This window comes from Protomyctophum bolini (assembly GCF_963924005.1).
Source record: "Protomyctophum bolini genome assembly, chromosome: 17".
Lineage (NCBI taxonomy): Eukaryota > Metazoa > Chordata > Actinopteri > Myctophiformes > Myctophidae > Protomyctophum > Protomyctophum bolini.
The window spans coordinates 12,672,921-12,699,861 of record NC_137878.1 but is presented as its reverse complement, the minus strand read 5'-3'; the positions used below and the strand labels follow the sequence as shown (position 1 = coordinate 12,699,861).

General features: G+C 41.7%; 1 protein-coding gene across 1 annotated transcript in view; it reads left to right on the top strand.

Annotated features, from left to right (window-relative positions):
• Window positions 1–16,403, top strand: part of kcnk9 (potassium channel, subfamily K, member 9) — a gene marked incomplete at its 3' end in the record, with an annotated part of 48,560 nt that extends 32,157 nt beyond the window's left edge. Inside the window, exon 2 of the mRNA XM_080787768.1 lies at window positions 15,418–16,403. Coding sequence (XP_080643894.1) covers window positions 15,418–16,403 — 986 coding nt within the window. The remainder of the gene's footprint in view (window positions 1–15,417) is intronic.
• Window positions 16,404–26,941: the final 10,538 nt, after the last annotated feature.

The following is a 26,941-nucleotide window of genomic DNA, read 5'->3' as shown; positions in this document are numbered from 1 at the left end:
TCAGACTATCTCCCCATAACAGCACTCAGATTGCATCTCGTGTAACTTGGCAACAGCCAACAGCTGTTAGAGACAACCAATTAGCGTTTACCCAGCGATGGAAGAAGTACTCGCATGTTTTCTAAAAGTGTCAATATTGCAATGTTGATATACTCTGTAGTTACAAGAAATGTACAAAAGCCTCTGCATCAAAATATACTTAAAAGTGCCAAAAGTCTCATTGTGCAGAATGTACCATTCCACAAGTTCAAAGTGTATGAAAAATCTTTTCACGTTGTGAGCTTGTGAGATCTTCTAATTTCAATTTCAAGTGGCCAAAATATGGGCCTGAAGTAAAATTTAGTATACCGGTAGCTTATCTTTTGTAATAATAATTCAAAACGACACTGTCTACGAAGTAATGTTTTCATATAATTGTAGCAGAGTAAATCCTTTCTCTGCGATAGGGTAGAAATAAATAAAAGTATTGAAAGTTGAAAATACTGAAGTTGAAAAAAGACTTAAAACTGTACTTATTAAAGTACAATACTTGAGTACATATACTGTATTACTTTAAAGTGTAAACTTTACACCACTGCTGATTTATCTACTACCGATAGTCTGTAGACCACACACACACACACACACACACACACACACACACACACACACACACACACACACACACACACACACACACACACACACACACACACACACACACACACACACACACACACACACACACACACACACACACACACACGGCAGTCAGTCAGAGCAGGCACAACACAAACACAGCGTTTGCGCCTGTCACAGACATCCATGTGCAAGGAAAGTTCAGTCAGGAAACTCAGTGCAGTTAGTGCCGGCCATTCATCGGGCCGCCTCAGCATCACGTTCTCATTCTCATCCAATCACACACTCATTCCCTCTTCATACCGGCTATTTAAACTGGAAGCTTGCACTGCTCATCCTACTTGCTGCTGCTGTCTGCTTAAACTTTTGCTGCTCACCCTCCTCCAACCCAACTACCACCTGTCTCACCCTCCTCCACCGGCCACCTGTCGTTTTGGATCTGCTGTTTAGGTACGGGGGATTCGGAGTCCCTATGGTTGGGACTGATGCGCTTGAGTACCTAAAAAGTAGGTCCAATTCATCGCCAAAACAAAGGTGTATCGGGAGTCGGGACATCCCTAATTCGAACGCATAACCTCTGCACCCGCTTCGAATGTTATCAACCGATAATCACCAGTATGTTCAAGGACCATGCAATGGAGCCAGTATGGACATTTCCACATACTACCTACCGCTAACCTCTGTGGTGGTGGGCAGGGACTTTACCACTGCGCCACCGCTCAGGACACTGTACTGTATGTTCAGCAGTATACTTTGGCCATTTCATAATAGCAGATCGACAAGCTCACGACAAGCCCAAAGTTATAGGCCGAAGAAATATAATCGTCCTGTTTATTGGATTTTTTTAATTCGATTTTAGTAGGTCCTAAAGAAGCCCAAGGAAAGATGTGGCGCATCTATCCGCTTCGTAACGGTAATGGCCTTAAGCCACTGCTATTAATTAAGACGGGTGGCCTGTGATTTGAGGTGATTTGTTTTTTTCCTCTCCATGAGAGGAGAGAGAACAGAACATTGAATCTTTCATTTTGTCTCTGGGACTGAGCTCTGATGAATTCTTGTTGAAGAGGAGCATCAATGCAGAATATTCTGGTGAATTATTGATGATGGAGATTCTGAAATAATGACAAGGGAAAAGGAAACCATTGTCTTCTGGGAGCTATATACGTAGATAAATCATGGAAAGCAAGAAAGTAGCTTTTACCGTATTTGTATTTGTAGTTTGTATCATGTTTATTCATTAAATCCTCAAAATTATTTGTGAATCTAATACCATAATGCACAAATATTCCACGTTTTACAAATGTGTTTCCATGATTTACAAATATGTTTCTAAGATTTGCAAATGTATTTCCATGATTTACAAATGTGTTTCCATGATTCATGAAGTGTTTCCATGATTCACAAATGTGTTTCCATGATTTACAAAGTATTGTAGAAAACTGCACACATTGGCCTGAGAAATGTAATGATTTTTGAAATGTGACTTTAATCCATATACGTACTGTGTATACTGTGACAAGTATCTTGTCTCATGGACCACCCCATAGGCCACTATGGCATTGCATTATGCTATACATATTATGGTCTCAGGCCTGTGTGTTTGAAACATTGAGTACATGACTGCCTCAATGGAATGAAGATCTAAACATTTGATGCATTACTAATGTGCCTCAAATCCATTAACAACAGATTGGTTTGGGGGGTTCTGTCCTAGCAGGTTGGCTTCGGATGGTCCTGTTGCCCATGTGCCATAAGAAGGCATGGGGATGTTATCGGTTCACATTCTGCTTATTTATTCCAGCTCTATTTATTCCAACTCTCAGTTCAGTTCCATATAAAAATACAAATTACATTTGCTAATTTTGGAAACACATGTAAATCATGGAAACACATTTGTATTATGGTATTGGATTCACAAATAATTTTGAGACAAACGTCTCCCCATACTAAACTTTCGAAAAAAACAAATTCACAGATCAATTCAAATAATCAGTGACTTCTAATTTACAACTATAGCAAATGCAGGTCTTTTGTCCCTTCTTTAGTTCATAAAACTAATGAAGTTCCTTGAATGATTCCAATTAAATGAAAGTAGCCCAAATTAATCTATCCACCAAAAACCTGAACATCTTCTGTCTGTCCGGAAATCAAGTAGGCCTACAAGTAATCTTCAAATCCATAACACCGGTGCTCCACCGGGTGCGTCAGCGTCGCGTCTCCGTCACCGTCAGGGAATGTTCCCTTTTTAATCAATGAAGGGTGGCTCAACTACCCGCGTTGCGTGACTGCATTCAAATTGCCCCGGTTCGTTTTTTTTACGCACGAGACGGAGACGCAAAGCGCCCGGTGGAGCCCCGCCGTAAGGGAAATAGCAATGCACTGTATGAAAATACACTATAATACTCTTACTCAACCTCTGTGTTAGGGAGCTCCAGCAAGATTAACTTGTTCCTTTATTCTGTCAGTTCACAATATCCACCATCAGAATAGTATGTGTATATTGGCCCAATTCATTTTTTGAGGAAATTTTTATTTTAGTGCACCTCTGGTAAAATTGCTTGTAATGGAAAAGGATCAAGCTGTTCCTAGTTCCCTCCCCAGTAGTATAATGGCCTACAGATCTGAGTTTGCTATGCCACAAAAATGTGGAATGCAATACCAACACTCATACAGAAGAGTAAATCCTTTTTCTCTATCAAAACCGTTCGAAGAGAGCACTTACAGGTGGCTGCAATTCAAAACAAGCCTAATTAGTAATTAAAGTTCAAAACTTTAGTTACTAGGCCCAATTACTTTGAAAACTTTAAGTTTTCATATAACTGCAGTGGAGTAAAAGTACAATATTTTCCTCTGAGATGTGGTAGGCTATAAGTAAAAGTATTGACATTTGTAAATAGAGAAAGTAAAAAGTAAAAAATAAAACTAAAGTACTTGAGTAGGCCTACATGTACTGTACATAGTTACTTTACACACCTGCTTTCACCTGATTTATCTACTGCTAATAGACTATTGGTGAGCTCAGGGAACTTATGGACATGTTACGTTTGACGCACACTGGCACACACACACACACACACACACACACACACACACACACACACGATAATATCCATGGGACAACCATTTCCTATCCGTGTCAGCTCTGCAGTACGCAGTTTTGTCAGCTGCAGTCAGACCTGGAATATGAATAGCTTTGTGCAATGCAGTCATTTGGTAAATATTTTAAACCCGAAGTTGCTACAGACAAAGTCAAGGGTTTCTAAAGACTAGTGTGTATTCAGTCACCGTTCTGAGTTCCATTCCAAAGGACAGCAAAGAAGCCTTTTTAATAAGAGGCGTTTGCACAGAGCGCCGCCACATTTCACACAGCGTGATCAAATAAATCAGCCTTCTGAAAGGAGTTGAGTTCACCGTGTCTATTACTGTATGTACAGTATGTGAAAGTGCATTTTCATCTCATTAACTGTACGTAAAAACCACAGAGAGGACATTAAGCCAGTATTAACCCGACTGACCTTGTGCCTTAAAAAAAACAAAACGAGAATTGATCAATTATCATTCATTACCAGCTGCTGCCTTATATCTCCAGAATTGTGCTGTATCTGTATTTATGTGTGTGTGCGAGCGCGCGTGCGTGCACGTGCGTGTGTGTGTGTGTGTGTGTGTGTGTGTGTGTAAACAACAAGATCTGTCGAGGTGACTGTAACTGTGAGTGTAGCCTTAGGCCCCTTTTCCACTAGCAAGGTGGAACCAGAACTTTCCAGAACCTGAACCTATTTTTTTAGTTCTGGGTTTGTTTCCACAGCGCACAGCACGGTACGGCACGGTTTCATACCAGGTTTTTCTTTTTCCGGCCCTGCTTTTGAGGTAGTACTAACACTGAGTTCTGGGAACCTATGGGCGGGGCCAGCAGCGCTGCTGCTCTCGATTGGTTGAGCTTAGGTGAAAACACTGAGGAGACCGGAGCAAGGAGAAACGCACAGCCACACAACACAACACCGCACATTTTAAACTCCTAAGTGTGACACAGCGGACACAGAAAAATAACCTGGAAAAGCACACAGAAACACTATGGACACGAGAGAGGGAGAGACAGAGCGTGGCACACCCGGACACCCCTCTCTGTAGTTAGCTAGGCTAACTACAGAGAGGGGTGTCCGGGTGTGTGTGTGTGTGTGTGTGTGTGTGTGTGTGTGTGTGTGTGTGTGTGTGTGTGTGTGTGTGTGTGTGTGCATGTAAATGAGTCCGTTTGATGAGGGCTAGGTGCACAGAAAAATGACATACCAAAAGATCTCCGAGTTGTTGATTCATGAGGTAGGCTTGGAAGGTTCTGCTCAGACTGACCACCGTCTCTGGTGGTTGACCACCGGTGGCTCCTCCCTCCTCCTCTAGAATGGGTGGTTCCTCTTCAACCTAGTCTGTAAACGAGGTCTGGTTGCCGCCATCTTGACGTACTTTGGATCTGGTAGCCATGTCGGTTTCTGTCACCCTTGACTGCCACTCATCCCACCACTGCCACCATATGTAAATGAGTCCGTTTGATGAGGGCTAGGTGCACAGAAAAATGACATACCAAAAGATCTCTATTATTGCCAAAGATGTATTTCTTCAATAGTTTCCAAAAATAATGTTCCAAAAAAAATGCCTCAGGGAAATATTTCTTAATAAAATATAACTTCCAAAAATGAAAATAACAAACTTGCATGCTATGCTTTAAATTCAAGCATCCAGTCTGGACATTAACAGTCCAAACACTGTCCTAGGGCAGAGCTTCCAGCATTGTGCCCCTTTCTCCCCATGTCTCACCATGGACTGACTACATCAACTCAAACCCAGGCCTCTGACTATTGGCCCATACCATCTGTCTAGAGACAGGTTTCCCTAAAGCATTCACTTACAAAACTAGTGAACATGCAACACAGAAAACATTTCCCAATATTTACAGTATATTTGTCAATACCAATGTAATCAACAAACCAGTTCTTAAACAACCTGTCTCATTGCAATCATATAAAATAGTATGTATTGCCAGACACATGCACCCCTGCAACATGGTGCAACCCAATTTGAATCCTCCACCTATAAAAGGAGCAGTGGATTCAGTGGTGACTCTTTTGTGTACTTTTGACCAGGAAATGAGGATGGTGTGAGTAGGGGGTATTTGACAACATAGTAATGATAACTTAAAACTGTTTGACTTTGAAAGGAATAAAAGTATGTTTGACCAACCAATTGTCTCTGTTCTACAGTTATATTCATTCTTTTCATTTCATCATTTGGACAATTAAGTCAAGATCAACTGATTGCTAACTTTAGCCGGCATAGTTAGCAAACAGTGTTTGATAATGACCATTGACTGACATGTGGGAATATTGAGTATGAAATGAGGTTATGATAAACAGAAAATGAAATACAATTACACATGTGTGGCTCAAGAGGAAATGTCTTTATCACAGTGCACTGCACGCGTGTGTGCGAGAGAGCCATGATCTATTCTAAATTGTCAGAACAGAAGCACAGTATTATGAGGCTAATGCTACTGGAGATTAGTAGAGTCTATTGTTTTATACACAGACAGTGGTGTGTACACTAGACCTTTTTTTTCTTTTTCAGGGCAAGGCATTATATCGTTACTAGAAATGTGCTGTACACAATACTACACATTGGAAGAATTAAATTCAACTAGCACAACGGTTAAATGATTTGTATTTGCAGATTTCTTGATATCCATGTTCATATACACTACAGTATGTGCATATACAGTATTACTGTATGTATAGGAAATATATGTGACAGCTGTGGCATGTGGCTGCCACAGCTGTGGCATATGTGTCATGTGGCATATGTGTCATGTGGCATAGGCCTATACAATATGTTCATATTATTGGTACAATAAAGCAAATACATTTGAAAATAGACAATCTACAATATGTCTCATCGAGCTTGTAGATTGTCTATTTTCAAATGGCCTAAATGTATTTAAGTACAATACTATTATACATAGCTACTTTCCACCACTGTTGAATAATAACAATTCATTATTTAAACATGAATATCTCTGTATTGCGGGACCCCCCCGGACGGGCCGAGCTACTCAGCAGTGGGGGAATAGGGGTTGTGGCGGGGGGGATTTAACAGGTTCTTGGAAACAGAATCAGAACACTCTCAGGTAGGCCATTCTCCAAACCATTATATATCGCACCTCACGCACAGCTGTCGGTTGTAGTGTTGACATTGGCTTGGCAGATATTAAAGAACATCTCTCTGTGTCCACAGTGGTCTGTGTGGGGGTCCACGGGTACAGCGGAGATCCCCGCAGAGGTCTGCGCGGGGGTCCGTGGTAGTCTGTGTGGGGGTCCGCGGTAGTCTGTGTGGGGGTACACGGGTACAGTGACTCGACTGAGGCCTCTTTTAGACGGCGACCATCTCCAGATAAATCGTCAGTCCCATTGCGTTCTCATTTTTGACCCTTTACACAAGGCACACTTTATGAAAACGCTATAATGTGGCTAGGTGGCGGTAACGGGCTGCCAAATAAACCAACATTAGGCTACATAAATGCTGCTGCCGCCTATCGCAAGGCATTTTATTTACATCATGGTTTACATTCACCATTGCTGATGAGCAGCACTTTGTAGGCGAGGAGGGAGGCTTGTTCAGGAACTCCATATATCACATATGGCTCTGCATCAATGTAATAAACATACAGTATGTGCTCCTGTGAGCCAACGTGAGCCATGTCATAAGTTTTGCGGATTTACCGTTTTGCCTGTTTACATGGAGAAGGGATAAAACTGTGTTCTCAAAGATTTCAACTCTGGGAGGTGGTTTCACTATGTTGTGTTTTCACCTCCTGAAAACACCGTTCTCGTCTAAAGGGACACCGGCAAACGATACTTTATTTTGCCGTTTTCTATGAACACCATTCTCGTGTAAAGACCACTCAAATGTGTTACTGTTTCCCATTAAATCAGCGGGTGTGCTCTCATGCAGGTCTACACACTGTTTAGCTGCACTGCACCGTTATGCTCAAATGAGTTAGCCTAAAGAATTCAGTTTAGACGATGGCATTAAAAGTGTCTGGTTGCTACTGTTGGGAAATATCCCTGTAGACTTTCTAGCACATGATAAATATTTAATCAAGATCCTCTTAGCATCAAGTAAAAAAGCAATCACACGACGCTGGTACCAACAGGACCCACCAACGAAAGATCAATGGATGGACATTATTGAGGAACTGTATTCTATGGAAAAACTAACATTCATACTGAGACTACAAGAGGATAAATTCTATAAAAAATGGGAAAAGTGGAATCTCTTCTCTCAGCCTAGTGATATTGCAACAGAATTTCATTGAATGTTTTATTGTAATATGAAAAATGCAGCCTTTTTTTCTTTAACTTTTTGTCTTTTTTCTTTTCTGTATTGTCTTGTTAGTTTTAGTTTTTGTTTGTGTCCGTTCTAACTTCAATAAAAATTTAAGTGAAAAAAAAAAAAAAAAGTGTCTGGTTGCGTAGAGACGAGGCAGCCAATCAGGACGCCAGGTCACTTATATATCTAGCATAAAACAATGATGCATGGTAGATGTAAGCAAGTTGTAAGTGTCATGGCCACCCCAATGCATTTCCAATGGAAGTCACATGCTTTGATACAACATTTTTGCTTACAAGCTGATGCTTACATACAGTATGTATGTTGTATGTGTTTCGACTGCCCCCCCCCCCCCCCTCATACAACACGTTTGTCTATTCAAACCACGTGACTCCCATTGGAAATTAATTGCGAGCTTGCAACAGTCAACAAGTCTCATGCATCAGCTATACATTCTGTTGTGACAGTGTGAGTGTAGCCTCATTATACACTAGCTATAGGAAGGCTTCCACTGTTTGTTTGTTTTTCGTTTAAGTGAGTATGGGTTGGGAGATTTTAGACTAGATGAGACCTTTCTGATCTTGCTGGGTAAATTCAGGTGCCAACGACAGTACTGCAGTTAAGAACAGATTACAGGGAGAGGTGGAAAAGGAACAGCGGATACAGCATGGTGGAGAGACTAGTGTTTTAAGTGACTATGGGTTGCCTCCTAGTGCTGCTTCAGCTTTGGTGGCTTCATATATTAGTTTCACAGCACTCAATAATATTGGATTCGTGTTAAATGGACAAATTACATTACATAGTGAGGCTTTAATGTGTATTTTCAGACATTCAACTAAAAACATGTTGCTATCACACAAACATTTTGGTGGCAACCCTGTAGCAACACTGAAAAGGGTGATATAGTGCTGCCAAACAAGTCTATGTAGACAACTATGAAATATACATCCATCCTGCAACAATTCTATTCCAATATGCAGTGGGGGTCCCCGCTTTCTCACCCTCACTCACTCTCACTCACTCTACAGTATATCATTGGTTCATTAATTCACATGAACCCCCCAAATTAATCGTACAGTAGCCTATGTGAACTACTGTTCAAGCACGTGGAAGTTTAGTAGCCTGGCATGCTATTAGTTTGTAATCTCTGTGTGGAACCTGCATTTCCAAGGGGCAGAAACTATTAAATGCCTCTGGTGATTAACCCCCATGGGGGTCCAAACCCACATGTTGAGAACCACTGCACTAGATCAAAAAGATGTGGCACAAAAATACCACATGTAAATGGAATGAATATGAAAAAGAAAGACAATGGAGGGCAATTCATATCAGCGTCTGAATATCTGGCAGAACACCTGGCAGGCTGGCACCTTTAAAAAAGGATTGTATAATTACGTAATGCATGTATGCAACCGCAGCGGCGGCTCTCGCAGGGCTTTTATGGTGGAGTGCATGATCTATTTGTGCATCCGATGCGCCAGCACGCTGCGCCCGTATACACAAAAAGCAATCCACCTGTGCACACACGAGCACAAAGGCACCTGTGCATCGATGGGAGGCCCCCCCGCGTCCCGGGTACAACGAATGTGTCTGTTCCCTTGGCAACGCGTGCGATAATAGAGTCATTATAACAGGACAAACAGATTACCACAGACCTGCAACGGCAGACGAGGGGAGCAAGGATCCCAATCAACAATATCAAAGAGATGCTTAGCCCGCTTAGGCCCGACGTCGACAGATTTCTGAAATACCCATGTTTCTATACGAGTGGTTCTCAATGTTTCATGTCAAGGACCTGCAAAATTATATGTAATTGGGCTGCCAACACCCATTTGGAAATGCGTTGTTCCAGGCACCCCATGCACAGAAGCAAAGATTTCAGTTAAAAACGTTCGCTCTGAAATATATTCTTTTTTTTTTTTGCGCCTAATTTTAGTTAGTGAGCTCGTATGAGCTTGTAGATCTGCTATTTTTCAATAGATAAAGCATAACACAATGCTTAAAACAGCAACAGCTGGGTTCCCGCCCAGGATGGGTTAAGAGAGGAAAGGGAAAGGACAGCGGGAAGACCCATTAGGACATAACCAGGCAGTCGTCTCATACTCCTGCATGTGAAACACAGTGTGTGAGCAATTTAGTGGAGGCTGGGGCTGTAGTTGTCGCACTTGTTTTTTGGCTTTCACCTCAATCTGTCTCAGTACATCACGTCCATCATGTATTTTATTCTTCTTCTTTTTTTTAATCTTAAATGATTGACCTTCTCATGCCTATTTTTATCTCGATGTCTGACTTTATGCACAGTCACTGTCTTGTCTTGTCTTGTGTTTGATATAACCTATGATCTAACAATTTACAATTGTGGCATTTAGCAGACGCTCTTGATCCAGAGCGACTTACATTAAGCAAAAACAAAAGCATGGCATACATCACATATATAAAAAGTAGTTATCATGAATCATGTATAAACTAAGAACGTAACAGTGGAGTATCTATGTCAACTATACATACTATATAATATATATTATACAATATACATGTGTACTATAAAGTGCTATGACTACATAAAATGCAATTATAGTGCTGTCTACGTAACGAGCTATAAGTCTGTCTAAAATACTATCCAAGTCACATAAAGTGCTATCTAAGGGGCTAGGCTAGGGCAAGTGCAACGGGCCATGGTGGAGTCTGAAGAGGTGGGTTTTCAGACTACGGCAGAAGATTGGGAGTGAGGCTGCAGTTCTGACTGTGATGGGAAGTGCATTTCATAGTTTTGGAGCCAGAAGGGAGAAGAGTTTGGGACGTGTGGAGCTTTGTCCCAGCGTTTTTAGTGAAGGTACCTCCAGCTTCCCTGCGCCAGCATCAGAGTTTTGTATTCTGTGCGGGCAGCGACTGGGAGCCAATGGAGGGAGCGGAGAAGGGGGGAGACGTGTGAGAATTTTGGCTGGTTGAAGACCAAGCGAGCTGCAGCATTTTGGATCAGTTGGAGGGGCTAAAGTGCACATGCATGCCGGTAGGCCAGTAAGGAGGGAGTTACAATAGTCAAGTTTTGACAAGACTGTTGTCTGGATTAGGAGCTGGGCTGACTCCTGAGTGAGGAATGGTCTAATTCGTCGTATGTTATAGAGTGTAAACCTACAGGAACGAGTGACAGCTGTGATGTGTGTTTTGAACGAGAGCTGACTGTCCAGGACAACACCAAGGTTGCTGGCTGTAAAGCACTTGATGTATGTCCTGCCTGTGAAGCACTTTGAACTGCAACCCTGTATGAAAGGTGCTATATAAATAAATCTTATTATTATCATCACATTTTTCATATTATATCAAATAAACTCTTGCGCACAAAACATATGTCGGGTGGAAACCACCTAACTTCATTTTTGAGGTTTTTTATGTATTTCTTTTTGCATAAATCAGTGTTATTGGTTAAAAATAAATACTGTAGGTTGGTGAACCAATAGGAAGTCGGCGTCGGTTTCCAGCGCTAGTTTGTCCCGACCCTCTATGCCCATAAAAGCATAGGCATAGGTCTCTTTCTTTTCTTTTCTTTTAAGATTTGTTTTTGGCTTTTCTGCCTATATGAAGATAGACAGGAAAGAGGGAGAGAGAGAGAGAGAGAGAGAGAGAGAGAGAAGGGGAGGGAGAGACATGCAGCAAAGGTCGTCATGAACGGAACTCGCACACGCAACACGCTGTCAGGCCATAGCCTATATGTGGCATGCGCCTGGACCACTAGGCCAGCAGGCGCCCCAGCATAGGTCTCTTTCAGGCTAGTTGCCGCAGAGTGTAAAAAACTTTATATTGATTGACATTTTTTCCTTCCTTCCTTCCTTCCTTTTTTCGGTGGTAGTGTCCCATTAGTAATGTCTGCTCAAATCTAGCCAACAGATCTGCAGTTCTCCATGGCTGAATCCATTACTTCCCAATTAATTACTGAGAATAATCGAGAAGTAAGCATTGATTAACTTGTTATTTTGCAGGGAGGAGGCTGGAAAGACAGCCGTTCGGAGATAATCATTTCTTGAATCAATAAATTACATCTGACACATTATGCGCTCATTATAGATTATGAATCATGCACAACGTTTTGATTTATACATCGCATGCATTTCACACCTGTTGTTTTGCTTTGTCCAACACACATTACCGCCACAGTTAACAATGAGGAATTCAAAATATATTCCACTCCGTGATGTATCATTTATGGCTCTGGAGAACAACATGAGACCAAGAGCATCCTGGAGGACATTAAAAAAAGTTGTATGTTTTCCATTGCGACTTGTATAGAGTCTGCTGTACAATAAAATTAGGTGATATTTATATAGATACTAAAAAGGATCAGGCCCAGAATTGACCCTTGTGGGACGGACACCTTTTGAAATGGTTAAAAACTCAGACTGGGTATTTCCCGTTTTCACACATTGACGTCTTTCAGACAGGTAGCTTTGGAACCAACTGCAGACATTTGTGTCAAAACAATACTGTGTAATCTCTGCAACAAAAAGGGAATGATGGACACAGTATCAAAAGCTTTTGATATGTCTACAAATAGCACAGTGCATTTTTATTATCTAGGGCTGATGCTAAGTCATTTACATTTTCTGTCTAAAGCTGGATTGATGCGGACTTAGGACAGAGTGTTGTGAGAGAAATGCTTTAACCTGGTTGTTTACCAGGGATTCCATCTAAATAGGATAGCTTGGAGATCGGTCTGTAGTCATTTAAATCGCCTCCATCTGTGACACATTATGAGCTTATAAAATCGCATATTTCCGGCACTGACACAGTCATACGACAAAGTATACTGTAGAAGCCTACTTTCCGGATTAAGGTTGGTGAGGGATGCGCTGCTCCGTGCTTGCAGTTATGATTAGGTTAGGGTTTGAGGTAGGTAGTAGCCGGCACTGTAACACAAGCGTCCCATCAGCGCCCATCGAAACCGAGGCTCTGCGTAAAAGGTATTTGACCCAGTGGAGTAATGGTGGATTTGGCCACGCCTCGAAATACCCATACAGTATGTGTCTCAATGGTCTCTGAATCGTATCTTGCCCATGTATCCATCTTTCTAGACACATTATCTTATGGTCTTATAAATTAGATTATCATGGCTATTCCCAGCTCCAGCCAGTGATCACGGAGACATGCATGCATAGAAACATACCTGTATTCCAGCGTGACTGCAGAGGTCAAAGTCAAACTCATAGGGATGGGTGATGTCTGTGTCCACAGTGGTGCCAGCAGGAATGTTTCCACTTCGTCCAACCTGATGAAAGCAGTCATTTAAAGGGGCAATAGACAACATTCAGCCACTAGATATTGCACTTTTATCGCACAAGAGAGCCAACACCGACAGACGGCTACTATACAAACATCATACCCCTCACTCGAGTGACCCAGCCGGGGTGATCAAGTCCCAACTTACATCCCAGTAGCTATCCTCGATCAGACCCACTAGGGAAAGACCAGGGCCACACAATCCATTGGTGGTACCACTCCGGAACTACTATGCTGGGAGTGAGAGGTACAATTCTGGCATGTGGAGGGACTGCCTCCTGTGAGGACCTGTGCGTTGCACCAAACTCCCAGCACCAGACACTTCATTCAGGAGTGGTGGATTCTTGAGCCGCAATGGTTCTGCAGGCTCCACCTGGGCAACGGTAGCACTGCAGGCTCCACTTTCGGCTCGAATAATAATAATTTTATTCAACAACCTTTTAAAGCTCTGTGTTGATGCAGTTTGCCGTCATCATTTTGTAGAGAAATACACAAGACATAAGGTATTTTTTGCGTCACTATAATATTGATCTCCTCACGTCAAACCATTGGGATTTAGGTTGACAATTGGTGACGTTTGCCTTGGCTTTTAGTATTCTCTAAATACAAATTAATTGAAAACTAAGTCACTGTACTACTCACCCGCTCATTGCGATCCGCACAGAAGAGGCGTGTGTGGTGGCGTTTCTGTACTACTATGTAGGTAATCCCTGGCTGATACTCCTTCTCCAGCATGATACAAGCCTCCCGGATGGCCAACAACTCATAATACAGCACCTGCATAGAGAAATACAGAGGCATTCAGAATCACATGATCACAAAGTCATTACTGACAAAAATAATAAAAATATCAATGAGAGCAAAAAGTGATGTGTGTGTGTGTGTGTGTGTGTGTGTGTGTGTGTGTGTGTGTGTGTGTGTTTCAGGATGGTCATCATTCCTCCGGTGGAAGTATACTGTGGGTGGAAGGAAGACTTATTTTTTTTTAAAGTATGGCATGCACAGATGCACTGTCTATTATTCTGTGAATCTGTGTACATCAGCCAGAGTCAGCTGTTTTTGACCATAGCTTGATCCATCAGGTCTCTTTTGCAACTCTCCCAAAATTCATATCACTGCGGGTTTAAAAGGACTGCATTGTGAATGCACATAAAACTATTTTTTTTTTTTATATTATTGCTAGCCACAAATCACATTGACGGAAACTACAGTTTATAAAAAGAACTGTCCAACACGTGGTTGAGGGGGTGGAGAATCCTCCCGAGGTAATGTAGAATCCATATCGGGCGGCGCAATCCACTGAAAAACTCGCCTGGGTTTCAAGAGTGCGAAAGTGCATAGTTGATAGATATTTGCACAATATGTTAGTGTGATAAACATGCACAACTGGCAGTGCTTGAAGAAAGTACTCCAATTGTACTTAAGTAAAAGTAAAAGTACAGCACTCAGATTTATTTCAAAGACTTCCGCACAAATAAAATCATCAACCTGTATGAATGAGGCTTGAGCAGAAATACGTTTGAAGAACCGTATCGCCTTTTCATCATCGTTTATTTGCATCGCAACCTTAAGTATCAAATCTCCCTTAAAAATGTCCTGAGTTAGCTTTTGTGTTTACAAACATGACCATGCAAGAAAAATCTTTTGAAGGGACCTATACTGAATTTGCCTCTTGCCAGAATGGGATATTGAATAGAGGCATGCTTGCAAGAAATGTGTCGTGCTCGTTAATCTTATTTGGGACTCAAAGATTGCGGGGGAAGGGGGGGTTCCAATTAGTCTGAACTTTTTTTCTCTATGGTCGAGGGCTTTGGGAAGTAAAGAGAGGAGGTATTGGATGAGAACGGATTCATTGAGGAGCCAGTGAAGCTTTTAGCTTAATTAGACTTTATCTTTAGGCTATGGGCTGCTGACTCACACAGAAACACTTTTGAGAAAAAAATTGTGTGTGTGTGTGTGTGTGGGGGGGGGGGATAACAATAGGAGGGTGGGCGGGTTATTAAATGTAGATACCATTTACTCTGTGAGAACAAATATTAACAACAGAAACAAGTACAAATAGTAACAGAAACAAGACTATACTGTAGGATGAGGATTAAAACAATGTCTCTCTCTCTCCCTCCATCTAACTCCCTCTCCCTCTCTCTCCCCCTCAAGGCTACGGGCACGCGGCTCCGGGGACGGACGCGGGCAAGGCCTTCTGCATGTTCTACGCCGTGCTGGGCATCCCGCTGACGCTGGTCATGTTCCAGAGCCTGGGCGAGCGCATGAACACTTTCGTCAAGCACCTGCTGAAGCGCATCAAGAAGTGCTGCGGCATGAGCATCACCGACGTCTCCATGGAGAACATGGTGACGGTGGGCTTCTTCTCCTGCATCGGCACGCTGTGCGTGGGCGCCGTCGCCTTCTCCCACTACGAGGACTGGAGCTTCTTCCAGTCCTACTACTACTGCTTCATCACGCTCACCACCATCGGCTTCGGGGACTTTGTGGCGCTGCAGAAGAACCGCGCGCTGCAGCGGAAGCCGCTCTACGTGGCCTTCAGCTTCATGTACATCCTGGTGGGCCTGACGGTCATCGGCGCCTTCCTCAACCTGGTGGTACTGCGCTTCCTGACCATGAACAGCGAGGACGAGCGGCGCGACGCCGAGGAGCGGGCCTCGCTGGTGGCCGGCAACAGGAACAGCATGATCGTCCACATCCAGGAGGAGGCGCCGCAGCAGCACCGTGGTGGGGGGCGCCGGCGTGGCCGGCGAGAGCAGCCACACCATCAGCAGCATCAGCAGCAGCATCAGTACCGGACGGACGTCACCGACCTGCAGTCGGTGTGCTCCTGCATGCGCTACCACTCGCACGAGTTCAGCAGCTCCGGGGGAGGCGGGGGAGGGGGAGGGGGAGGGGGAGGAGGAGGGGGAGGGGGCATAGGAGGCCTGGGCTGTGCCTTCTCCCACCAGAACTCGTTCAGCTCGCAGCTGAACCCCGCGCAGTACTTTCACGCGGCCGTCTCCTACCGGATCGAGGAGATCTCGCCCAGCACCTTGAAGAACAGCTTCTTCCCGTCGCCCGTCAGCTCCGTGTCGCCGGGCCTCCACGGCTTCACGGACTACCACCGGCTCATGAAGAGGAGGAGGAAATCCGTCTGAGTTGTTGAGCCGTTTAAGCTTTCCCATAATGTTTTATACAATTAGGTCAAACTATCTATACGGATGCTGCTCCTTACCAAATCTTTATCTCAGCACTTATGTTTTTTTTTTTCTTTTCTTTTTTTTCCCTCTTGGATTGATATGTAATGTATAAAGTATTCATGGGAATGTGTGGAGGAGCGCTACAGCAGAGCAGCGAAGCGCGGACACTGAAGACGTTTTTACGAGAGACGCATAAGCATGAAGCATGGATGTCTATTTTTTCAACGAACAGGCCCATTTAAAAACAGAAGAAAAAAAAAGACACCTTCCTTTGTTGGATATTTACAAAATTGATATATTAACGTTGGTTACATACCAAATGATGCACACTTGGGATTTTAGGAAGATGCTATTTTTCAAAGGGAGTATGCCTGTTTCACCTTAACTTGAAGAAAATATTAATTATCATTATTATATCATCATTATGTACTATTCCATTGCCTCACTTCATACAGTACAGATACTTTGAAATGACATCAGGTATTATTTTGTATAAGACACACACTACATCATGCCAAAATATTGTCGCCAATATTAGCATGTGCATTAGATGTCGTTTAATGAGTGTGCCATGGTTTTGTGACCTTAAAATTCATCAAGTTTGTAAGACGAAAACGATACATCTTATTTCCGATCGTATTTTTCTTGAATTCAAAGGATCATCTTGGTTTGCGATTGTGCACCTCGAGCTCCTCTCTGAAGGCTGATAGGCAAGTGTCCAGCACTGAAAATGAAGCCAATGCCGAAGGAAACGCTGCAGAGACTCTATAGACCCTCTATAGTATAGAGAGTGCCATTTCCCTGCCTGCCGGTTGCAGATTCATTTTTAATCTATTAGAGGCAATAGGCATTTGACAGTTGGTTTAATTACCTCGGTAAACATTTTCATAAATATTTATTACCTCAGTGAACATTTTCATAAATATTTTATATTTTCAGTCGCTAGTTTAATGTCTTCTTTCAATTATCATGATGTGTTGTTTTTTTGGTAAATTAAAATAGATAAATTATTCCTGAGTGCACCTCAAGTACAGAAACTGACATTTGAATATATCCATATTTGTCCAGTAATTTTTGGTCGTTCCTCCAATTGAAAGTAAAAGTCGATGCTACTGTATAGTTGTCAACACTGTCATGCGATGGATTATAATTTAACCACTTAAACCCTACACACTTTATTGGCTGGGGTCCCCCATGGGGGTCTATATTCTTGGTCCCCTCCCGTTTCACCTCTAAATCTCTTTGACAAATACAAAGTACAAATCAACAAATTCACAACACAAGCTTGGAAAATGGACTGTAGATCGCCCCTTGCCTATCTTCACTGAAAGTTTGCCTGTTATGACACGGCCAGAATAGACAGTATAGGGTTAAAGGAGAATTCCATGCTAGAAGGCTTTCTTACCTTTATTTGTAGTTGTTATGTCCCTACCAAAGAGGTCCAGGTGTTATTTTGTGCAAAAGTGCATTATTAGCCATTTCCCCTATAAGCCCTCAATGGGGGTTGGGTATTTGTGCTAATTCGCTTATTTCCATCGAAATGAGTAGTGGGCTAAAGTGTGCCGCTTGGGATACTATTTACATTATGAAGAGAGGATATATACAAAAAAATGATTTTTGAGCGATGGAAATAAGCGAATGAGCACAACACCCCAATGCCCCATTCAATTCAATGCAATACAATTCATTGAGGCTTATGGTAGGGGAAATAGCCAATAATGCGCTTTTGCACAAAACAATACCTGGACCTCTTTGGTGGGGACGTAACAACTACAAATAAAGGTAAGAAAGCCTTCTAGCATGGAATTCTCCTTTAATGTGGTTAAAGCATTTAGAGAGATTGGAACAGCCATGGAGACAGTGTGTGAAGACCAAGGAACGCAGAGAGGAGGGGGGAAACAACAGGAGCTTTATGATCCTTTGGATTTGTTTAAAATACGTTACGAGAAAGAGCTTGTAACAGTTTTAAAGAGCCGATAAGTGCATGCACTTTGTGTGATGGATTGATTTCTTTTGGAGGGGGTTGGGAGATAGTCAGCAAAATTATTTAGACATTTTTTTTTTACATTTAATTTAATTTAATTATATTTTTTTGTTATATTTTGCTACAGTCTGTGTAGTCATGAAAAGGGGCAAACTTTGGCAAGTCCTTCCCTTTTATCAAAACAACAACAAAACTAAACAAAAACTACAAAAAATGATGAAGTTGGTTCTCAGGCTTTTTGGTTATAGGTCCCAAACGTAAACACATGGAGGGCAAAATAAATCTGCCAAACAAAGCAATGTACATAATTATCAAAATGCTTCTTTTCAAAGTGTTCGGAAGTTTCCAGAGAGAGATTCTTGAGATGCATCATCTCCCCCGTGGCTTTGTGTCTGATATTTACTACAAGTGATGTGTTCTTTTTGTTTGTTTTTTGTCGTTTCCTCATTATACGGGCATCATAATATTATTGCTGTTGGCCACAAACTTTGTATGTCCAAAACCGTTTCATCCATTTTCAGGAAATGGAAAAAGAACACCCTGGCTGTGTTCCAATGCAATGTCACATGTCACAAGCTCAAGGAAATTATTTTCATTGGTTGAAAATGTGTAAAGCCCACAAGTCAGAATTAACAACTTTTACTTTTACAAAACAAAAAACATTTTTTAATATGGAGATACAAGGTTTCTGCCATAGTTATTAAGTTTGAGCCGGAATGCAAACCTGAGCAATTCTGGACACCATTTTAGTGATTAGTCCATTTGAATGCCTATTAAATCAGAGAACATGCAGCAGTGGCCTAGATAAGACAGCAGACAGCTCAGACAGTTGACTGATTTTACCAGACTTGAGACAATATTTTCTTAGTCACCAAACTCTACATAACAGGACTGACATAATGTGACCAATTTATAAACGTTTCTTGGGGGGTTGTAAATGTCTATTTTAGATTTGTATTCTTTCAACAAAAAAGAAAACACTGGAGCAGAATGGACCTTTGAGTTACACTGGAGTTACCCTTGAAAACTGCAAAGAGATTACTATCCATTTGTAAATCCTATCCGTCAAAATTCAAATAATGTTTATAAAAGAAAACAATCATCTTGGTTGGATCTTTACAGGACTAAAGAATCCATTTCAGTTTTCACTACACAAATAGGCTTCCACCTTAATATGGGGAATCGCATGTGCATACTGTAGTATGCATATACTCAGTGAGTCGCATATTATTCAGGCAAATGGCCAAATGCCAGCCTCGACAGGAATAATAATGCTTAATGTCAGAGATAAGCACTGTTTAATTTGTGAAACCCATAGCTGGCTTATCTGAACATACATGACTGTACAATATCGATAACACACTTTGGAATAAAGAGGCCTATAATATATCCACGGATGCGATGCCGGTGTTTTTTCACATGTTGGCATATATACGTATGTGCCTTTTGAGAAACATTGAAGGTTTCTATGTAAGCAGGCAAGTTGCATTGACTCCTAGCAGCAGATCTGTTTAGCCACTTAAACCCTCATGTCTTAGTGAAATGGACCTGAGTTACAACTGTAGGCATATACTTAACTAGACTTTCTTGGGGTTCTTTTTTCCAGATACCGTTTGCCCCTCAGGCATCAAGGGGATGCTGGGGTTCAAGCAGATAGTGTGTGTGTGCTAAACGTATGCAGCCAAATCCAGGTCCACGCAAAGTTACAAGTACATGAGGATGTAAACATAACAAAACAATAATACAACACCTAACATCTATACCATCTATCTAGCGAGGAGGACCAGCATGACTTTGTGTGATAGGGTAATGTAACAACATCATTTTGGGGGGGAAGCGATGATGGGGTGGGGCATTCAAAAGCTTTTATTTTGCCTGTCGGGCTATAGGGGTTGGAGTGGGGGGGGGCAGTATTACCATATAGGAGCAACTGCCTACGTTGTCAACGGTGGCTATAACCACATCCTCCCCACACCACCCACCTCCCTGTTCTGCTCAACCAGTAAAACTCTCAGAGACATTTTTATTTCCTCGGTGGAATGTATTAGCCATATCATATCGGATTTCTGTAACGGGAATAAGCAAACAAATGAGCTCATTTGTGCGTCGTGATGAGGGGCAAGTCAAATTGCATCGTTTTTCAGGGCAGCCGGAAGATGCGTTTGTCGTGCTGAGAGAGGGTCTTTGCCTGATAGTCTGTCATCCCTCGCTCATTCCCAGACGGTGCCACGGAAGAGAACCATACATCGTCCGTGTCAGGCGTGCGACATTTTATAGTTTTGTGTCATCTCCAATGCTATGCGGCATTAAACCAAGCATACTGTACGTCGCTGCTTCTCAAACCCAGGGGTTGCAAATGGACCCTTACGGGGTCTGTAAATCCCAGTGTACAGACCCGTAAGGGTTCAATGTTCCATTTTGTACACTCTCAGAGCTAAATTAACAGTAAGGATTTTGTGGGGATTAAAGTAATGTAAGTGATACGTTGAATAGTTCTTTGTTCTATTATGATAGTAATATATTTTTCAGTAACAGGGGTCTCCATTTTTTCAGCTCTTTAGAAGACAGAAAATACATTTTCCGGTTGGGATACCAATTGTATCAAATCAGGTGTTCATACAGGGTATGTAAATGTCCAAATGTACATCTTATTTGTTATTTGTTTATTAAAGAGCAGGAGATACAGAGACCCCTGTTACTCTAGTATAGTCTATACTATAGTAATAGAACCCAAAAATATCACTTTACACCTTGTTAAAAATAGCTGGACCCTTGTGGGCCTGTAACTCTGAGAGCGTACACAAACATGGAACGAAATTGACCCGTGAGGGGAATTGTGGCCTGTTGCATATCAAACTGAGGGTCCTTGAAATTAAAATGTTGGAGAACTACTGGCCTGTTACAAGTCATACTACTGGGGGTCCTAAAAAAATGAATTGCTAAGAATCAGTGCTGTAGACGAACTTGATTTCAATTCGGAGGGTGACTGGCAATCATTCCCTCATGCATTTCTCATTTCCATGGCGTTTGGCCTCCGGGGATACAGTTAAAATATTCCCATGCTGTCCATTTCTGTCAACAGCGCCCTACTATTCCCACAGCAGGGATCAAGGAGACACATATTGCACTACTATCTGTGTAAGACAATATGCTACTGAAGGCTGTATAAGGTTTATGATTTCATAATTAAATTTATGTACAAAAACAAAACAAAAAGTAAATGCATCCGTTGCAATATAGGTTATTCTTTAATCTTCTCTAAATGAACAAAAAAACACACGTCCTATGTTTCTTTGTATAGCGGGTGAAAATATCAGCGACCCCTCTTCTCATCACGTCGAGGTGGGTTCGATACCCTTTGTTTCTGTCGAACCGTTTGGCGTTTTCTGGCGTTTTCTGTCAACGGAATAAAACTCTGAACACCCATGATGTTGGCGTGCAGTGGGTGACAGCTGCAGAGTGTTGGTTGGGTTTCATTGTGCTGAAGATGATTGTGGAGGATCGTTTCCAAAGTGTAAACCAGTGGTTCTCAAAGTAGGGTCCAGAGACCCTCATCCCTCACCCCCCCAAAAAATTTAATAAATTGCACCGATATCCACTTTAAACCCATATATAAACTACAAGCTCACAACTCGTCGGGATGCCAATGCACTGTGAGCTTGTAGATCTGCCATTTAAAAAATATATATAATTGAGAATCTTTTTGAAACGTTTTAACAACACAAATCTTGTGAGATGGGGGATCTGTGGCCAAAATAATGCATACTAATTTGGGTGTCCTTGACATGAAAACGTTTGAGAACTACTGGTGTAAGCAACCATTCTACATTTGTATGATTTTATTTTCTTTTTTTCCCGTTTGTTTTGTCTGTTCTGTTCTGTTAGATTTTGTTTGTTTGTGTGTGCGTGTGTGCATGGTTTGGTGTGGCTGACTCTCTGGCTCGTGTGAGCAGGATGATGATGTCATGATTACACACTTGAATAAAAAGGAAAAAAAACAAACAAACAGTGATCCTCCTTCCAACACGACCTGCTAAATCCTTTCTTCTGCTGCTTCCTTCCAAGTCTACACCAAATCTACGTGTCATGGTAATGTCACACATTGTGAGCTTGTAGATCTGCTGTCATTGCTTCTGTTTTTAATCTCGCTCATCCTGACTATACCCCCACATTACAATTTAAAAACTAAAACACCTAAACAAAAATAATCAAAACTGTATGATTCCTGAAATTGAACCAAATTCTACAATGAACCTTTCACTTACAGTATACTTGCGCTGATCACCCTGAAGTTCATTAGGAATTACTCCCCTCAGGTTAACTACAATTAAGCTAAAACGTCTTCAAGATGTCTTAAAAGCCGGTTCTCTTACAACAAATTAACTTTTCCTGCCTTTAGGAGGATGACATGAAAGAGTCTTCACCGATTAATATAGGAGAGAGAGACAGGTTAGATATGGAGCCGCTCTTCAGCGCCTCCAGGCATGAATTAGAACACAGTGAAATCAAATCTTTAGAGAGAAGAGGGGGAAAGGTGACAGAGTCCTGTGGGACTTTTTATCACATCATCAGTGCACGTCTGTGGAGTAGAACGATTCACAGAGCCAGTACGCAGCTGTAATATACAGTATCCTGCATAATGGTGCAACAGTTGATGGAAACCAATCCATTCTATTGATTATATAATATCCTCTATAATCAGTGATTTAATAAAATAATAGATTGATACTTGATCCCCATTTGGGGCATATCAGTATAGGCGAAAGGTTTTCGTTGATATTTTTTTTTTAAATGTTTAGATGAATAAAAAGAAAGAAAGAAAATAAAATATCAATAGTCGCAGCCAGCCTCTACTTCAGAATGCCTTGTATGGGTATTCACACAAACACTCTGGAATTACTAAATGAAACCATGACATTATACAGAGAACTGCATTATAGGTCTTGTGGGTGGGGAGCAAGGACGTTGACAGACAAACTCAGTCACTCCTGCCCGCCTGCCGTGCCATGCCCTATGGCTGCATCTCTGTCTCATCGGCACCCCAAAGCTTGTGTGCAGCTGCTGGGATGTGAGGCGATGCGAGGCGATGCGAGGCGCACGACATCGCTTTTCATCGCTACCCACACCTCGGTAATTATACTGTCAGCCATGAACGTCAGGGATCGCAGAGAAGGGCGACACAATAAGAACAGAGAGCGAAGAGGCGTGCGCTCAGGCCCCTCTCACGGCGTCAAAGCCTGTAATTTCACATCTTAAATGATCATGTAAGCGGAGCCAAGTTGTTCTGTTGCGGGACTATATGTATATTCTCCAACACTCACCCAGTGATATAATGGAGCTTTGCAATAAGCAGGTGTCAGCGTTGCACTCTACTCCATTTTTTGGGGGGTGGAGGGAAGGGGGGGGGGGTGATAGAAGGAACCACGGGGGGTGGGGGATGGGGGGTGGGGGATGAGATTGAGGAGAGTTGATGAGGTCTGACTGTCAAATGAAAGATGGAGCTACTTAAAGGGAGGCAATGCAACGAGGGAAAAAAGATTAAGATCTGCTATAAATCAACCCATAGACTAGAGAAGTCGGAACTGGATAGGAATGAGCTGATGCTAAATATAATCAAAATGAAAAAATAATATGTAAGAACTTTAACCAATCTGTATATGGTAGAGTTTAGTATGTCTGCAGACTGGAGTGGTTGGAGCCGGCCTCTTTAATATTCCATTAAGAAATGTAGACCCTGTTGTCAAGTGGGCCTGTACAGTACACACTGTAAGGACGTTTGCATAGATACTGTATTGAATGCACCTTTGAAGTACTTTTACCCCACTACATCATTTTACCCCACTACATCATTCTCAGAGGAAACATTTTTACTCCAATTATTTGACAGCTTTGACTACTTCGCAGATACAGTAGATTATAACAAAACATAGGCCTGCTCATGCCTGCATTAACCAATTAAGCCCTATTGTTTGCTATTAAAAAATAGATATACAAGCTCACAACGTGTGACAAGGCAAGCTTAAATTGGACATTATTATTTTTGAAAGATTGCGAAAAATGTGTGAATTTGACTTTGGTATGCAATATGTACAGTAGGCTATTATATGCAAGTGCCTTTTTTGTACTTTTACTCAACTAAAATACACTACTAGAGTACATTGTACATTGTGGTATAGAAATATATAGAATAGAATATGCTAGAAAAAATAATCTCTTCCACCATGTTAGTATGACATTTTGATGTATGAATCTGGAAGTATGAATCTGGAAACTATACATCAACTATACTATACTATACAACATCGCTGTCAGGTGGAAACCTTCTATGAGGTAAAATAGTGAAAATAGCTGGTATGCTGGTAGATAGCCTGACTGCTATTTTCACTACCTTTGCGCTATACTTGAAATAATGGAGATGCAAGACTTCAGCCAGACAGCAATATTGTAGGCTATGCAGCATCTTGACTCTTGATGCAGACTGCGTATATATAGTCTTGCAACATCCGACTCGATTAGATACACTGCGGGTCGTAATAGAAAATGTATTATTTATTATCGTTATCATACCTTGAAGGCAGCGCCATATTGATCTGTTTCAACAAAAGAATAATGGAAACGTGTGCAGCCTGGCTCGCAGCTTTAATTTGCACAGATCCATAGTCTAGCCATATACAAAATCCATTTCAGAGAGTTAAGATAAAGCTTTGTTGCCTCTGTATAACTATACAATACCTTGACAGCGACAGAGGCTGTGGTCTGACATAATAATGAAGGTGAGACTTACTGTATAGGCTGCCTGCCGCCACACTGTGGAGGAGTCTCTGGCTCCATCTAGTGGCGAAACAACAAAACACAACAAGACTCAATTATTATTAGGCTATTTTTAGCCAAAGCAAAGGCCATGCAATTGATTTACAGTGGTGGAAGAAGTTGCCTACTCAGACGTTTTGCTCGGAAGCTAAATCACAATATAGAAATGCTCTGTTGCAAGTAAAAGTACAAAAGTATTGGTAATGCTTACAGTGCTCTTCATTCATATGTATATGTATGTTGTATAATGATAAGAGCGCCCCTCACTTCACACGGGTGCGATTTATTTTACACACAAAAGGGGCTGAAGTGGGCTTCGTATAGTAAATTAACAATGTATGTGTGTGTGTATACACATAATGTATTAATAATGTATATACTGTACGTACGTGCCTTTGAGATGTGGTGGAGTCAAGACTAGTATAAAGTAAAATTGGACTAGTAGTAGGCCACTTGAGGAAATTAGTTACTTTGAATTGTTTTACGACGAGTCCATGAATTTAGAACAACAGTGGTGGGACCAGTGAAGGCATGCGGGGCATGCATAGCATACGCCAGCTGCTTCTAAACTGGATTGGAGATCAATGGAGATCACCCTTCTGCACGGTGACCCTAATCTCTTTAATTACCTTAGGCTGCTAAAACCTTCCAGTGTTATGTGTCCCTGCCTGGCATTGACAGAAGGGCAGGTGATAGTAGGAGCAACGTGGAGAAGAAAAACAAACATTCTTCTCTGCAAGCAGGGAGCAACAAACATGATGCAACAAAGAATCAAGCAAGAAGTCTTTGCCAAACCGGTGAGTGTTATCTAGACTAGGTTTCCTTTTCATATCGAGGCCCATTATTTGAGCCACGGACCACCATTTGATGAGATTTAGCCTCTCAGACCCACTTTTCCATTCTGTATTGATGTTGGTACCATTAGGAGAGACAACAGGCAAATGATAAAAAATAAAAATTCTTCTACATTCTGTAATTGTGTAGACTTGTTGTAAATTAACTAATGCAGATATTGTTAATCTGCAATAATGACAATAATGATTTTACGCTCTCAAGAGTCAAAGGTCTATAAGAGTCCATTTGGTTAAGCTTTCCATCATTTAGCTGGGGACCACCTGGAACCCCGCCAAGGACCAGCAGTGGTTCCCAAAACAAAAAGAGAAATGAAACGTTTGCCTGCGGGACCCAAACTATAGGGGAAATAGCAGCAGTGTTGTTTTTGTCGACTAAAACGAAGACGAAAAATGTTCGTCGACTACCTTTTTTCACTGACAAAAACTAAATGGAAACTAAACTATTTTGACTAAAACTCAGCTAAATGTATTGACAATTTGTCAACAGATAGAAACTAGACTAAAATGTTAGAAGGGACTCTAGTGGACAAGAGATCCAGTATAAGTCATTGTACACTTGGTTGCATGCGGAAAATAGCAGATCTACAAGCCCACAGGTCGACTAAATCACCTGTAGATTTAGTCGACTAAAATATTATGACATTTAGTCGACTAAAACTATAGACTAACACTAAAACATTCCAGGTGAAATTTGCTGCCAAAAACACCGAATAGCAGAAGCTTGTAGATCTGCTATTTTCAATCGAGCCTGTCCACTGTGTTCCAAAGGCTTTCCTTTGTCACTGGTTCTGAGAGTTGATGCTAATGTGATTGAGAGCGCGCCCAGTGAAAGTTAAAGGTGTTGATGG